Consider the following 17,861-nt stretch of genomic DNA (forward strand, 5'->3'; position numbering starts at 1 on the left):
AGGTAGGCATAGGGCTGCCAAGTGGGGGCAGGGAAACCCCCGCTTTGGAGGCCCGATTTCCGCCATGGCGGAATCGGGCCCCGGGGGGAACTCCGCCCCCAAAGCTGTGTCACCAAAGGTGACGCAGCCACGTCACTCACGTTGGGGCCGTGGCCCAGATTGTCGGGGTCCTACGCGGGGTCCTACGTGTGCGTCCTACGAGAACTCCCGGAGCCAGGCGAGGCTCCCCCGCTGCCAAGGGTAAGTACACTTGGCAACCCTAGGGAGGCAGGCCCCAGACCATTTATTTATTTATTTATTTATTTATTTATAATTTGATTTATATCCTGCCCTCCCCAAACGGGCTCAGGGCGGCTAACAAATTAGGCACCAGGCCATGATTAAAACAACTAAGAATTAGGGCACAAAGCCATGATTAAAACACAAGATAAAACAATCCAATACTGTACTAAAGTGCTGGTGCTCTAGATATTCCTACTGTCCTCAATTCCAAGATGGGTTCTGGTAAAAATTTAAGCCCAGAACAACAGCATAAGTTCCATAGAAGTACTGCCATCCAATCTTCGTCCCAGGGCTGCCTTGCACCACGATGGTTCCCACCTAAATCATGGTGGAGGTGCGTGGATGGTACAATGGCGGCGGCAGCTCCTACTTTAAAGGTCAAAACCAGCACCTTGAAGTGAATCTGGTATGCTATCGGCAGCCAGTGCAGTGCCTTCAGCACAGGCTGGATATGCTCCCGCACAGAGAGACCCATCAGCAGCCTGGCTGCTGCATTTTGCACCAGCTGCAGCTTCCGGATTTGCGACAAGGGCAGCCCCTTGTAGAGAGTAGTGCAATCTCAAGGTGACCATTGCGTGAATCACTGTTCCCAGATCATTGCGTTCGAGGAAGGGAACCAACTGCCTAATCCACTGAAGATGGTAAAAGGCTGCCTTGGCAGTGGCTGCTACCTGGGCCTCCATACTCCATACCTTGAGCATACTGCACAGCACTGTCCATTTTATTCCCCATTTGTTAAATTACTCAGTCTAAGTCCCCTGCCTATCCACCATATAAACATTACCCCACCTCAGTCCAAAAAGTCTTGTGTTTCTCACAGACCCTTGTGCACTTTCCATTATGAACAGTTACCTAAGCAATTTTTGTTACAGTAACTGAGTTTTACTGCTTTACCTGTGAACCAGAGGAATGTGTTTTCCCTTGCAATGCTATCAACTTCGGCCTTTATTTGTCCCACCAGGGCATCCATCTGCCTCAGGTTTGCTCCATATGGATCTTGACAAGACAGATTGCAGGGCGGCTCTGTCATTACCAAAGGCACGTGCATATGGGCCAGGGCCAAGTACAGGAAGAATGGGTGGCCACGCTGGCTAAACAAGAAAACACAGGGATACACACTGATTAATCAAAGGATGGAGGAGATGATATGGACAATCACATAAGGACAGAACAGAGGGACACAGCTGCCCATAATCTTCTATTGGTACCATAGAAAACCTCTACGTTCACCAGTAACCACAATTTACTTATGCCCTGTGGTTTTCCCAATGCTCTACCCTTCCACTTCGGTCAGTCTGCCAACAACCCTTTCAATATCTTCCAGAGAACTTCAGTCTATTGCAGATGAATCTCACACATAACCTCTGGTCATGGCCATGCATGGCCTCTTGAGCTTCACCACCACCCTAAGTGAATAGAGAGGACACATCCAAAAAATCTCTTGCAACAGCCCATTGGTAATGGTGGGCAAGCTGTATTTTCGGAAAGACTGCCAGCCGTTACTGATCTTCTCATTAAGGTACCCAGGTAAACTTCTAAAGAACTGCAGTATCCCCAGACTACAATTTGATTTTAGGCAGGAAAGAGGAGGGAAAGCTGGGAGGCTTGTGAGAACACAAAGCAACACCATTTTAGTGCAATGCAGACTGTGAAGATGATTGCTATGCAAATTCCCAGGTGTGCAGTGGAAGTGTTCCTCCCATCTATTTCTCCTCTGGTAATTCACTGTTAAATCTGGAAGATTCGAAAGGAACAGCCTTCAAGGAACAGGGATCAGTGTTTCTCAGACATCTGAAATTTGAAGAACATTATTTTTCTGAATTAACACGAGAGCCACACTTCGCTCTTATCCCTCCCCCCCCCAAAAAGCTGGAAGGCGGCATGCTCACAATAGTGTTTCATGAAGGGATGCAATGGGTGGGCTCCTTCAAGGGCAGGTAATTGTGACACAACTGTACATCAAATGTGATGGAATTAATCACTTCTGATGCAAAGACACAGTAGAATTACTTTCTTTTATAAAAAACAAAAGTGAAAGGAAGTATTTCCAGACTCTCACAGGAACCTTTACTTACTCAAGCGCTCTCACAGCATCCTAGTGCTTCTCTCTAGTCACCTTAATGTACCTTGACATGTAGTTTGCAGAAAGGCTGGTGAAGGTTTCAGAATTCAGAAACATATCTTTTCTCCTCACCAAAAGAAACTCAGTGCATGCACAGATCTCCTTATTCTCTGGAAGACAGCATGGAATAGCCCTTCCTTGCATGAAGTATAAGAGGATTGACACCAATGCAAATGGGAAGAAACTGCACCAGGAATTGGGGCCTAATCACTGGAACAGAGCCCAACGTAAAGTGGGGGGGATGGAGATGCATTGGAAGGCACACCCAATGCAAAGCGAATTGTCTAGGATGGGTCAATACTCAGGTGAAAGAACAATACGCCAGCAGAATGGTAGGTTCACGAGGAGACTAGTGTAACTAGGGTTTCAAGCTCCAAGATAGGAAATTCCTAGAGATTTGGGGGTGGAACCCTCAGAGGGTGGTGTTTGGGGGAGGGGAGGTACCATAGCCAGGTACAATACCATAGAGTCTACCTTCCAGGGGAACTCCAGGAGAGCTCAAAGGGGATCTTTGTCATCTGGAGATCTTTGTATGACTTTAGCTTCGAGTCTTTTTTTTTTTAAGGGAAGCTATGCATTATGGGAAACTATGCAGACCCACCCTGGTCCACGTAGACAGCACACTTACACCAAACAAGTGCCTAGAGGGGCTGGCAAAGAAAATCTGTACGTTTCACAAGAACAAACAAATAAATTTAAGCTAGGCTGCAAATTTGTTTATGTAAATTAAGGGTTATACACAGACAGCAGGTCCCCCCACACACACACACCTTGTTCAGTAGCCTTTTTTAAAAGGCATGTTCTGTAAATCACAAGGATTGCATAGTCTTTTTGATCAAAGGTTTTGTTCACTGCCTTCAGGGCAGCTACTACAGCAAGTTCAATATATGCCTTTTGTAGAAATAAGGATGCCACTCACATACAGGAAAATGTTATATAAAGATAAGATGAAATAAGTGCAAAGAGAAGGTACAAAGGAGACAAAAGAGACTGGGATACCTGTGAATGGAAGATCATCTTTATGCTGGGGTGTGGCTCTGCCCCCAGGGACTGACCTGTGTAACCTCAACACTATTGTTCTATGCAGCTTTCCTACACCAATATGGCTAAATACCTTTTGACTCAGCACCTAAACAATATGTTGTGCTTTTCCCAGGTCTGTCTCTGGTCAATAGACAAGGTCTGGAAGTTCTGTGGTCAGAACTCAATTCAGATTAAAAGAGTGCTGTGTGTAGACAGGGGTCTTAAGTCTTCCTCTGCTGTTTGCTGTTTGCCCTACTGACCCGCTACATATGCCCCTATCAGTACAGGTTAAGTTTTCCAAACAGGGCAAACTGAAGTTCCTCAAGGCCATTTGCAGGCTGCGAAAACAGTGTGTGCACCATGGTCCAGATTCAAATTTCGCCATCATGTACCTGAGAACTGAGTTCCAAACATAGAAATCCCTTACCTCATTAGTCAACCAAACCTGACAGATCCTGGAAAAGGTATGTGCAGTTGTGCCATCATTTTCAGCTGCTTTACTGGGATATACAGATGTCCACTTGAAGTATATAATAAAAATGTCAGTGTCTCAATGTGTATAAAAACATTTAATGGGTTTTTGCACATACCACCTTAATTGATTCTGTAATCGTTTCTATATAAATAAATTCTAGACATGTAAAATTTCCAGAAATGTTGAAATCACAGGGGGAAAATATTCTTGCCTTTTTTTCTTCCAGAGATTTGGACTGAGCTGCCACCAATATGCAGATGAAGCTCAGTTCTATCTTGCACTGTCAACAGACCCCAAGGAGGCTGTGGAAACCAGGAACAGGTCCCTGGAGGCAGTTTTGAAATGGATGAGAGCTAATAAGCTGAACTGTAATTCCAACAAACTGGAGGTGCAACTGGTGGGGGAAGGTCTGACACGGGAAATGGGTTATCCCCTGTTCTGGATGGGGTTGCACTGCCCCCTAAAGAAACAGTTCATAGCTTGGGGGTGCTCCTGAACCTGGGCATCATGAGTCAGCCAGGGCTCAGTGATAGCGAAGACTCCTCAGGCAAAGAGGAGCCCCATGTAACCAGCCCTGAGTTAACAGAAGCTGACCAGCAGGAAAATGAGTTGCAGGCTTGTCAGGATTCACAGCCAACAGCTGGTGCAGAGCCACTGACACCCTCCAGCCCCGATTCAGCAGGTGAAACTCAGCTGGCCATTCCCAGCCCTCCAGTATCACCTACACCCTTAGAGTGTCGCAGACAGGCTGAGAACAGAGCTACAGGTGAGATGGCAAAGTGCACACCTTCTGGCCCAACGCCAGCTGCTTGCTGATAACAAAGATGAGCAGTTGCAAGATTGCTCCTGAGCAGCTGGCTGCAAGCATGACCTTTAGGCATGTGGGTATAAAACCATCCAAGAGAGGCTGCTAGGCGAGGATGCAACGCATACAATAGACACTAAGCCACCGACCCTGCCTTGCCTACCTTCTGGAACCCTGACCTGACACCTGACACTTGGAGCCTGCTAGCCAGTACACTGGGCCTCCCGTTGGATAAACAGGTAGCAGCAGTGACCTTTCAGCAGCTTTGACTGGTGAGCCAGCTGCAGCTCTTCCTGGATAGAAAAAAACTTGCCACTGTGGTACATGCTCTGGTAACAGCTAGATTAGATTACTGCAATGCACTCTACATGGGGCTCCCTTTGAACATTGTCCAGATGTTACAGTTGGCACAGAATGCTGTGGCCATAGTGTTGACTGGAGTGGGCTGTACGGACCATTTCTCTTTCCAGTCTTGTTCTACCTATGCTGGCTTCCAATTTGCTTCCAGGATCAACTCAAGGATCTAGTATTGAACTTTGAAGCACTGTATGGCCTGAGACCAACATACCATAAGGACTGCCTTCTCCTGTATGAACCTACCTGCTCACTTTGATCATCCTTGGAGGCCCTGTTTTGGTTGCTCCCACCATCTGAGGCTAGATGGGTGGCACCCTGAGAAAGGCCTTTTCCATTGTGGCACCAAAACTTTGGAACTCTCTGCCAAAGGAGATTCATCTGTCTCCCCCTATCAGTGTCTTCTGCCAGCAGATGAAGATGTTTTTGTTTCATCCACCTCACCCCCAATAATGGTCATTGCCCTTCCTTCTAGTTTTTAATTGGATTTTCTCATTTTAACTGTATTTTTAATTGTTTCAATGTTTTAGTGTTCAGCACTTTGTGGGCCCTATTGGGTAAAAGGGACCCTCAGCGCATCCCGGAGGGCTAGGCTCCCTGGGAGGGAGGTTCGGGGGACAAAGAAGGGTGCGGCAATCAGCGGCTGGGCCAGGGATCAGGCGGGCAGCCAGGAGTCATCTTCCCCTCCCCCTTCTCAGAGAACGGCAACGGGGGGGAGGGCAAGGACAAACTCCTCTCCGCAGCCTCCGGAGGACGGGCACGAGCCCGAGTAAGAGGCAACGGGAGGAGACGGGGCTTACCAGGTGGAGCGGGTGTGGAGACGCTGCAAACAACAGCGGCGGGCTCCTTGAGCTTGCCGGAAGCAGCCATTCCCCTGTGCTGGCCGACTCAAGGCGGGATCACGGAGGAAGTGCAGGAGGGCGGGACTAAACGAAAACCACACAATAGGTCTGAGATGAAAGGTGAAGGACAGGGGAAGAGCACAATCAGAGAATGGGAAAGGAAAGGGGAGGGATTATCTAGGGACTGGAGGAGGATAAAAGGAGAGAAGCCAAGAGAGCTGGGGAGGATTTTGGAGGCGACAAGCTTTGCCGGTGAGAGAGAACCAGATGCGGCTGTTGACCCCAAGGAGGGGATGGAGGAGAGTGACGTAGCTGCCCCTCCAAACCAAGGGGACAACCCCAGGCGTGGCAATATGCAAAACTTATTATTCTATCAAACCTAAACTCCTTTTACTAATTGAAGAGCATAACATACATCATTTGTAACTGAGTAAGTTAGCATAACAATTGTACTAGTTGGCATAGTGATGGAATTTCAAAGTATGAGAATCTATGCAAGTACACCCAATACTTGAGAAAGAGTAGCAGATTGCTGTACCGTCTTGTATAGAAATATTCCTTCTATATTCACATGCCTTCTCCTGTGATGTCTTTTGATAACATGCTGTTTCCTGTTGCAAGCCAAATGGTGAGGCCACATGGCCTCAATACCCATACAATAAACCCACATTCTTTCACCCTTTCATGCCAAAAGCCAGACCTCATGGCTCCACACTCTGGCCCACTTGCGACCAGTCACGTACACAATGAAGTAGCTGGAGTTTGGGTCAGATGACTGCAGGCAGGGTCTCCAAACTTCCAGCCAATCCCACAAACCTGATGTTAGCAACCATGGCAACCAACAATTGGGCACACCCATGCCCACTCGCAATTGGCTGGTGGCCACAGCTAATTTGTGACTGGAATTGGAATATAATTGATTGATCCCTATGGGAGTGAGCTCTTGCTTTTTGCTCTCCCTTCCTCCTCTTGTCATTGTCTGTTTTATTGCACCTGAAATGCTGCCTCTTGAGAGACAAAGAGTTGCTTTGTGAACTGGAGTTTTGCAGTGTACTTCTTTAGGCATTAGCTGCAAACTGTGGCTTCTTCTCTTCCTAAACAGAATTAAACTAGAGTTCAGAATCCTAGTCTGTATGGAAGAGAGCAAATTATCATTATGATTTCATTGCAACAACAAAAGTCTTTAATTTCAATTGTTGTATGCAATGGCAGGTAGGTGGAAGTGTGCAAGTCCAATGATCTTCTGCACTATGTTTCTACCAGGTCCAGTTTCTAACTACGCAGTTCCCAGAAGAGAAGAACATTATATGGGGTGAAGTAAACTTTTATAACCTATACCATGATCAGAATGCCCATGAGTTTATATTATTTGATAGGATATAGTTTTTCAGTCAGGCGCCTAAAAATCCAAATGTTGCTTCTAAATGTCATAATTGCCGTAGATAACATAATTAAACAAGATTGACTTGGCGATAAGAGATCCATAGTGGGAAGAAGTTGTTGCTGAGACTAGACTACTAATCTGCTCTCTTTTTCCTGATAAGATATACCCCATGAAATTCAGCCAGCAGAGCTATCATTACCTCACGTCTGAAGAGTCAAGCAGTAGCCTTGACTGGGGTTTTAAGGAGTTTATCTGGGAACTAGTTGCAGGATGCAAAGTGATCCAGGAATGAGAACTAAGTTGGAATGACTTAGAGTTATTATCTGAAAGACTGCAACATATGGATATCATAAAACAGAAGGCAAAACAATTTACTCCTTAAATTATGGTAACCCAAAGGTAGCTTCTTGTCTATTCACTAGAAAACATATTTGGGATTGCGGAGCCAGGTCCGGGGTGTAGCTAGAAAATTTTGGTTGGTAGTGTGTGTGGAAATTGGGGGGGGGGGCACCCTGGCCACACCTGATGCTCCTCTTGCAGCAGCAGAAGAAGAAGCTCCAGCTCCACTGCACCCTCTAGTCCTCCTCCTCTAGTCTTTTCGATTGGAGACTCAATTCTGGGCTGCTTTTCTGTGTAAGTCAGGGGGTGTGTCTCTGACTCTATTTTGCATTTTGCAATTTTATTTCACCCCCTGACTGTGTCATTTTGGAACACACACACATCTTACTTTTTAAACTCCTAGCCAATCTATACACACACCTTATGTGCAGCTATGGCAACCTGAAATTGGCCACACACCCCTGCTGCTCATGATTGGCCAAATGGCCACGGCTAATCATGATTAGATAGGGGTATAATTGTTTGATCTATATGGGAGTGACTTCTTCTTGTTCTCGAGTCTCTTGTTCTATTAGTTCTGAGGCTCTTGCTGCCTGTTTTATTGCACCTGAAATGCTTTCTCTTGGAAAACAAAGACCTGCTTGGTGACTTGGAGCACATGGATGTACAAAGATGGGATTTCCCTTCAAAATCCCTTGGACTATCTTGGACTGATGAATACTCCTGACTTGGTAACTATGAATCCTTAATGGTTAGTTAGGGCAAACAGCCCTAGCCTTCGTTATTTTTGTAATCTCTGGTAGTCTATGCTAAACTCTGTACTGAATAAAGATATTTCTTATTTCTAATTGTCTCTGGTGTTGTAACTTTAATTCCAAGTCTAAGTCTTGTGCCTAACCCTGACCACATATGCTACCTTGGTAAGAGTGTGCATCTGTGGATTGAGATGCAAATGCGTTCTGTCCCAGATGCCAACTAAGGGCTGAATCTCTCCCTTAGGAAAAGCAGGGACTATTGAAGAGAGATTCTGGTGGCAAATTGTTCTGAAACCAGAGAGGGTATAGACCATCTCATGGTTTGTTGTTTAATGTACTGAAAAGTACAGAATTCCCTCTCATCCCTGGACTGGCCTGAGTGGGCTAATCCTGTACACCTCTGCTTCTACAGTGCACAGATCTTTGATTTTGCCATCTGGAAGGTAGGGAAAAATAAAAAATGATGGAAGAAAACAATACTTTTTATTTTGTTTACTACATAATTTATCTGGACAGAAATTTTCTCGTAGAGTCACAGTAGGTAGAAATGCCAGCATGTTTGGATATTATACTAAACTTTCTAACACTGAAAATACTTAACTCTTTAATAATGTATTATCATTAAATGTATTATCATTAATATTGCATATTAATTGCTGCCCAAATTATTTACATTTAATTTTTTAAAAAATCTTGAAAAGGTTGTATGGAAAGTGTAAGGGTTTATCTTCCCAGTGTACCCCAGAAATTCGTATTTTTTTTCCAGTGGAAAAACTGACAAAGTCCTCAGACATTTTCATGCCAGGAATGAGCAGCACGCTTTGTAAGACAATGTTTTGTTCACTCAAAAATGGGAAATATTCCATAGGATTACTTTTCAGTTCTTCCCCAAATTTTATTATTTTTTCATTGGAAAAATTGAAAGAAAAAAAAAAGTTCACAGAATTCCCAGCCCCTAAAAATGTTCATTTGTTTCTGGGCCTTTATCTTTCTAACGATTTCATGTCTGACATAAAGAATATAAAATTACTTTTAATTTGAGCCATGAATGGTTGATGTATGACCTTTCAGAACAGAGTTATAGCCAGTCTATTGAGTGAAAGTTCTTGGGCATTTTGATTTCCACCATTCTAGTGCCTTGCAGCTCTTGTGGGCCTGGGCAACATGTGAACTGGGGGGAAGACTGTCAAGAAAAAACATACCCCAATCCTGTACCTCAAACTACCACCCAAAACCTAATTTTTGTACCACTTGCTTCACCACCATTATGCTTGCCTTAGGCACCGATTGCATCAGTGAAGCTCTTTCCTACTCTCCTACGATGCGGCTAATTAAGCAGACTCTGGAGCACAATAGAAGACGGGAGGGCCTGGAGTGATGTGGTCCATGGGGCCGCAAAGAGTTCGGCTCGACTGTGTGACTGAACAACAACTAATGAAGAAGATACATGTAATGTATCCATATCAGACCACGTGCGAGGCCATTTCGCCACGCGGTCAGGCGAAGCGACCGAGCTTCGCTCTCAGTAACAATGGGAGAAGCGGATCCTAGCCGGCACCTATCTGCAGGCTAGGCTCCTGGCCGAGAGCCTATGGAACTCTCGGCCACTGTCAATAGCCAATCACTTGTGTGTGGGTGTGTTTGGGGAGTGGGGTTTGTGCACATATAAACCAGCCTGCGAGCTGGGTACTCTCGTCTTGTTCTGAGCTGAAATAAAGTATGAGAGCTGAAATCACTAGTAAGTCTCAGTACTTTTCACTACACAAGATTGTGTTTGTGATCATTAGCACAAATACACGGGCTACAGGTATACGCGAGAGAAGTACCAAATACACTGTATTGTGCTCTTTGGAAGATGGGCAGTATAATAAAAATAAAAGTAGATTGATAACAGATTCTAGTAACTGCAGAAAAAGCTTTGGCAGCAGCAGTGTCAGTCTTTCCTGTTATGAACTGAGAACCAGATTTTCCATCCAATTCTGTTGCCACATTTTAGGATTTTTCTGTTTACTTTCCCTTCCCCTGTTGCTAACTGCTACTTCAGAAGTTTGAGGCCTACCAAAAAAACCCCAACAAAACCTGACAGGCCATTTCCTCTCCCACAGTTTAGTTCCTAATCTCATTACCCTTCACTTCCCTCAAGTACACACATTCATGGCATCTCTACATGCTATTCCTGTTTGTCTGTTTCACAAAACGTCAGAGCCGGTTGAGTAATCTCAGCCTTCCTTTGAAATCTGCTTGCCAAAGGGCCTTGATTTTGTGTTTATCCTGTATTTCTATGAACTGCTTCACCAGTTCTTTCTATTTTTTAATTCTGTTTTATCCATTAGATTTCAGCTCTCATAACAAGAGAACACTAACAGCCTTCCAGATGATTTTAGTAAAAATTCAGTTTTTTAATCTTAATTTTAGAGCTGGTCATATTTTCCACCAATCCAGAACTGATAGTATGAAAAGTGGAATTGTGCACCTCTGCCCTCTCTTCTCTTTTTCATGCTGCTGGGAGAAGGAAGCCCCAAAGCCTCCTTGAGAATTTGAGTCTCACAAACCACTTGAGAGAGAGAGTCATGACTCACAGATTAAGAACCAGGACAGGAAATGTTCTCCATCTTGCCCTGCAATGTCGAATTTATTCACCTTCAATGCCCACCAAGCTACCTTATGCCAGACTCCAAAAATGGTGGGAAGACAAAGAAAGAGGCACATTTAATTCTTGTACGAATGGAGAATTACCAGCAGAAATGGGCTGATTGTATTTTCAATACTTTAACAGATGTTAAAATGGAGGACAAGACCAAATGTACACTGGAGCCACTCAGGGATGGATAGACAAGTTTAAATGTTATCAAGTAACAGGAAAGTACATTTAAGTTCTCAGAGCAGCAGTTAAATAGTCAAACAGACTTTCTAGGAAGATTGTTAGAGGTTTTCAAAGAAAGACTGGATATGCAGTCTCTCAAGTACGCTGTAGCAAAAGATTAGACTAGAAGAGCTACACAATTCAGCTGACACAGAAAACAAGATTAGATCCATGAGACTGACAGATCCTGCTTTCACAAGTCAGCCCCACAAATTCTGCAGGAAAGTGGAAGAATTAGCAGCCATGACACTCATGAGATCTTTTTAAAATTCCAGAGCATAAAGATAAAGCATTATGATGCAGGGAGATTTGACTTACACATTTTGCTCAGTTTTGGGAAGGTCTGACTGCAGTGTTCCCTCTAAGCTGAGTTAGTGTTAGCCTGCTCACAGTTTTTAGCTTCCAGCTCACACATTTTTGTCTTAGCTCAGGGAGGATGGCTCCAGAGCGAACTAGTTTATGCAGCAGTCAAATCACTGGCTCACAACTTTAAGGCCAGTAGCTCACAAAGTGGGATTTTTGCTCACAAGACTCCACAGATTAGAGGGAGCATTGTCTGACTGTAATGATTCTAGGAGCTGATTTCGGATTTTCTGCTGCTTCCAGCACAAAGTCTGACCTGAAAAGTCACTTTAATGACTAACAGACATTGAAGATGACAATGGACAGACCACAACAAAGCTTTATCATATATAACCAAAAAGAAGCATGAAGAGATTCCACTACATAATATATGACTTAGTTCTAAACACACAAGAGGTGTTCCTCACATTATAAGAAAAGAAGTTGTGGATTAAAATGAGAATAAGTCAAACAAAGGAATAATTTTGTAAATCTGAAATGGCTCTAGTGTTCCCACAGAGCTGAAGGCCAGCAAAGTATGCTGTCAAGAAGGTCCAAGTTATCAAAACAGGGCTAGTTGGTGTTTGAACGTCATTCAGGCACTATTTTTAAATAATCAGAGAATATGTCCTGTTTTCTTGTTTACATCTATATTTATCTCCTCAAACAAGGCCTGCTCTTCCTTAGGGCCCTCCAAGGGAAACGGGTGGGATGATGACTGAGAAAGAACACAATTACTTCAAGTGTGTGTGTTTGAATCTTTTTGTGTACATGGTCTCACAATTCAAATTTACCTCTGTTTCCAAGATGAGACACACAAATATATATTTCTGGCCACCAGCCATTGTATCAATACTTCTAACACTGCATACACTCCATAAACATTTAACATTGGCCATTTTCACACATTACAGTCCACACAGACTGTGTCTGGGGTTCCCATTCTGTCTTTCAGTTAGGGTTGCCAGTCCCCCCGGTCTGGGTGGGGGTTCCCCTGCTTTTGCCAGCTGGCAAAACACCACGCGTAAATGACCTGGACGTGTGATGATGTCACCCAGAAGTGATGTCAAGTTGCGACATGCGTCAACGCTCTAGTTTTTGGGCAAAACTCTATGGTAAATTTGGGCTTAAACCAGAGTTTTGCCCAAAAACTAGAGTGTCGTCATGCAACATCGGTGACATCATCATGCCAAGTGTGCAAAGCACACACGACAGAAGAAAGCCCAAAGATCCCCCCCACTGGGAAGTAGGTAGGACCTGGCAACCCTCCTTTCAGTCAGACATGAGTTTACAGGTTCCCTTCAACTCCCTTTCATGGAGTGACCAATTTGGATCAGGACTGCTATGCACAGGGAGACAGGGCTTCAGTTGTCCCACCATGCCATTATCTTGACCTCAAACAGTCCTGGGGTGTTATTTGCCCTGTTGGGGAAAGCTGCATATATCCTGGAATACACATGGGTTTTCCATTAGGGAAAATAACACTCCCAGGGTGCGTTCAGACGGGGGATTTACAACGGTTAGGGTGGCCAATCCAACCGGTGTACTTACGGGCGTTCACATGGCGAACATCTGCCTCCCGTCCCTAACCGTTGTAAATCCTTTTACACCGTTGTACTCTGCCACTAGGTCCGAAGTGGTGGTAAACAGAGTACAACGGTGGCTTCCCGGGCGTCCCACGATGGGAATCGCAAAATGGAGGTGAGTGTGATCGCGTTTCTGCCGGCATAAACTGCACCGGTTCCAACCGGTGCAGTTTATGCCGGCAGAAAGCCCCCATCTGAACGCACCCCCAGAGCCTTCAGGTTCGGAAAAAGGCATGGACAGGGGCTAAATGCCCATCTCTCTGTGCACAGTGGACCCAATCTAGATCAGGCACACTGTGCATGGGAATGTAAAGAAACCCACAACTCATGTCTGACTGAAAAACAGAGTGGAGAATTCAGACAAAACCTGTGTAGCCTGTAAAGAGGTAATCAGCCCTCATTTTGCATAAGGACAGCCACCTCATCTACAGTATTAAAAACCCTGTAGAATACTTTATGGTTAAAACAAACCTAGCTCCTGGTTAACTTCCTCAAGCAACAAAGATGTTGGGACAACACTGAGGCCAAAATCATATGTGCATCGTGAAGTGCAGGAAAACTGAAATGTGAGCATAAATCCATCTTCCCACTTGCCGGACTCCTACTGATGTTAGGGTCCATCCACACATTACAAAACCCTTTTGTTTGCTGGGCAACAAGAACTGCCCCATGGAGTCACTATCAGCTTTATTTTGAAATTAGTTGTAGACATGTAAGTAACTTCTTCCTGAGTGCAGTCACAAAAAGAATAGAGCTGGTGTGCATCTGGGAGGCACAAAATTCCCACTGCACAAAGTCATCATTTTATTCCCAACTAACATAAATTGAAATAATTGCAATAATAAATACATACATAAGGACTTTGCAACATACAGACAGAGCCCTACTTTCCTTTCAGCCACAGTCTGATGCAGAAAATAAGCCCAAATGAAGAACAGTTTAGACAAAACAGCCCTGCTGCTATGATTCTCTGCAATAATATTGCATATAGGCTGATGACCACAAGTAGGAAAAATTATGCATCTTACAAAGAACCTAGCAAAAACAGTCTCTATCTCTCTCCCCCCTTAACATTCCTCATTTTTCCAGCAAGACATTTACATTGGTCTGCCTCTCTATATATGAGACTCAAAGCTTTTGGTGTATCCTTGAGAAATCCGCACAGTAAATGCTGTAAAATAAATAAATTGTTTTTAGGTTGGCTCATAATGCAAATGTACAAACAGCATACAGCTAGAACATACACTTGATTTCTCATTCACATGTGGTTCAGGCAGTGCAAGAGAGGTTCAAGTGCCACTGCCCAGTGTAAAGGACAAGATGTTCCACTGATCACCCATTCAGAGCTGAAGAGCAGATTTAACAGACAATTAGCCAAGCTCATTAGCTCTTCATCATTTCCCTTCGAGCTGGAAAAGTGACCTGTGCTCACTTAAGCATGAGTGAACATTTTTTTAAAAAATTATTTATACTTTTATAAATTGTACAAGACAAATTTGTATATACAAAAATACATATGCATTAGAGTCTATTACCTCGTTCTTTCTCTATCCAATCGTACAGTCCCGCCCACCTTTTCTCAAAAACCTTTTCATCTTTCCCACATAAAATTACGTTTAGTTTGTCAACCTCTGCTACATTCATCAGTTTATAGATTATTTCTTCTTTTTGTGGTACTTTATCTGATTTCCAGTATTTAGCCCAAAGAATTCTTGCTGCTGTCAAAATATAAATCACCACATATCTATCATAACAATCATATTCTTTTGGAATCATATTTAACAGATAAATTTCGGGTTTAAGTGGCAGTTCAATCTTTACTACTTCTCTTATTATTTTCTGAATTTTTTTCCAATAGTTTTGCATTTTGATACATCGCCACCACATGTGAAAGAATGTGCCTACATTAGTATTACATTTCCAACAATTTTGTGAGCAGTTTGGAAAACATTTTGCAATCCTTTCTGGAGACCAGTACCATCTATGGAGTATTTTAAAGACATTCTCTCTGTATGAGGTAGCTCTCATAATCTTAGTATTTTCCCAAATTCTAAACCAATTGTCCATTTCGATGCCGTGTCCTAGATCTTTCATCCAATTACACAGCCAGGTCCTGGACAATGGCTCCTACCATGTAGTGGGATCATTACCTTAGACATGTGGGAGGTATTCATGCTCCCATGTAGTTAGGGAATAATCAATGGAATTGTTTTGACACAGCTCTTGGACAGAAGCTGAACAAGAGTTGTTCAAACAGATTTCTGTTGCATTTTTTTTAGATATTAGAAGACCACAGTTTCTACCATTTCTTCCCCAAAATGAAGGCCAATTTAGCATCTACTGAAGGAAACTGTAGCCAGAAAACTGCTTATAACCATCAAGCTCATACACAAACATGCACAAGGCTCGCTGCTCAGTATAGGCCTGTTGAACACACATGAGGCTGCCTTATACAGAATCTGACCATCCGTCCATTAAATATTCTCTAATCAGACTGACAGCAGCTCTCCAGGGTCTCAGGCGGCAGTCTTTCACATTACTCCCTACCTGATCCTTTTAATTGGAGATGCCAGTTATTGAAACTGAGATCTTCTGCATGCCAAGCAGATACTCTACCACTGAGCCACAGTCTCTCCACAAGAGCTTTTCACATTACAGTGAACAACTGTACAACCTGCCTGCATGTGTGTACATCTGTTTGTAAAAAGGATCCAATGCACATTCACTTTATGAATGAAACCAGGGACCAGCAACTGGATAAATGTGGGGTTTGTATCACACATTCAGCTGTACATGCATTGACTGTAACATGAACATTACAAAAAGTACATGCGAAGAACAATCAAGTGTACACTGTACATGGATTGTACGTGCATTCACTGTAACTTATGAACGGAGCTTCTGTCACTGTCAAATGTCTGTGGTTCCAGGGAGGTATGTAAGAATCAGAGGATGCAAGTTTAGAGCAGTTTCACACATATTTCTTTGACACTATTCATAGTTTATTTATGTGGGAATAGTAATCAGGATTTGGCCCATTTATTTACCATGAAAGAAGAGCAAAGCTTCTCCTATGTGAGATGGATGTCAGTGCCATTCAGACACGAATCCTGCTTGCTTCCCGTTCAACCCAGGAAGAAACTACACAGGAAATGTTCAAAGGCAGGGGGTCCCAATTAAGTTTAATTAATAACTCCAGAATAGGGCATTCAGAACAACTACTGTACCCCTCCCATATGCATGAACTAAACAACGAAATACTAAGGGGAGAGCGGAAGAAAAAGTAGTGAAATCTGTTTTGAGAGACTTACCAGAGCGCGGATAAGCGTGTGGGCATATTTCAGAGACTTTAGCAAGTTTTCATAAAAGTAAACAATCCATAAAGATGGCGGGGAAAAGGAAAAGTGAAACCAGCCGGAATCTTGAGCCCTCGACCGGAAAAGACCACCGAGCTCTCCAAAAGGTTGGCAAGAGTCCTTGCGCCCTCTGCTGGACCAGATGACTAACATAGAACAACAGCTGACGAATCTAAACCAGAATCTTGCAACTCAGCAGCGCCAACTGACTGAGACTTTAAAAATAATGGAGCAAACGGCTGAGAAGGTGAAGGAAATGGACGCCAACGCCAAAAAAGTCAAGAAAAAGGTGCAAAATCTGGAAAAGAAACAAGCCTCGGAAGAATCATAACTTTTACAGCTGCAAATGGAAAAAGCAAATTTGGTCCTACGATTTCAAGGGGTCCCAGAATTAAAAGGTGAGAATCTAAGGCAACTCCTGAGTGAAGCATTAGCCCCAGTTACAGATTTGAAAGCGGAGTATCTTGCAAGCGAAATCAGGGACAACACCATCACAATTCTAAAATAAATAAGACAAAAGAGAAAGAAATATAAAGATTTAATCCTTTTTCTTCAAACAAACAGCATTGTCTACAGGTGGTTAATTCCAAAAGTAGTGATTTTCAAACTACAAGATAAAAAAGAAAAGATTGACTCTGTTTCCAAAGCACATGAGTTCCTGAGAATGCAGCTGGGAGTGCCAGCCGAGGTCGAGAAGGAAGAAGATGACAGCAAATTCAGTGGCGAATTGGACTCGGTGTCTTCCGACGAGGACTCTCTTTCTGATAAGAGGGCGGCTGCCCCCAAGCGTACATATAAATTGAGGATTAGAAAAGATAAGACAAAATGAAGGCTGAAGGACTCTGAATTGTGCCTTTAAACTTTAGTTTTATTGTGGGTTCTCTTAAATGGATAAAACATTGGATAAAAAGATAAAAAAACTAGCATAGCCAACTATGTTAAAAGTAATACTAGCAATTTAAGATTAACATTTATATAAGCTGCTGTTATGATCTCCTATACTTGGGGTTTTAGTTAGTTGTGGTTTTCTTTCCTTTCTCCCTAGATGTAGTTACCCCTTCCCAATTTTTTGTTGTAGTTTGTAGTCTATTAAAAATGCAATTAAAAAATCCCCTCCGGGGGGCTAAAAAAAAAAGAACTACTGTCACCTTTGTACTTTGGGTGTTCTCTGCCTCAAATGTTCATTCTCCTTAAATGGGGATGAACATTATCATCACGAGGTGGGCATCGACCACTCACCTAGTTGGAAACAGACATGGGACTAATGAACCCAGTGTTCATTTGGAGTCTAACACCATAACAGGATCAAGGAAATTAAAAATGATTAAAAATC

At 43.4% G+C, this 17,861-nt stretch overlaps 1 protein-coding gene across 1 annotated transcript in view; it reads right to left on the reverse strand.

The window, feature by feature from the left end:
* Positions 1–1,176: 1,176 nt before the first annotated feature.
* The window catches only part of LOC107120843 (arylsulfatase G-like), a gene marked incomplete at its 3' end in the record, with an annotated part of 36,217 nt that continues 19,532 nt past the window's right edge, over positions 1,177–17,861 (reverse strand). Inside the window, exons 6-7 of the mRNA XM_015423613.1 lie at positions 12,506–12,516; positions 1,177–1,373 (exon numbers count right to left, since the gene is read on the reverse strand). Coding sequence (XP_015279099.1) covers positions 1,177–1,373; positions 12,506–12,516 — 208 coding nt within the window. The remainder of the gene's footprint in view (positions 1,374–12,505; positions 12,517–17,861) is intronic.

This window comes from Gekko japonicus, unplaced genomic scaffold, assembly GCF_001447785.1.
Source record: "Gekko japonicus isolate JY-2015 unplaced genomic scaffold, Gekko_japonicus_V1.1 scaffold5256, whole genome shotgun sequence".
Taxonomy (NCBI): domain Eukaryota; kingdom Metazoa; phylum Chordata; class Lepidosauria; order Squamata; family Gekkonidae; genus Gekko; species Gekko japonicus.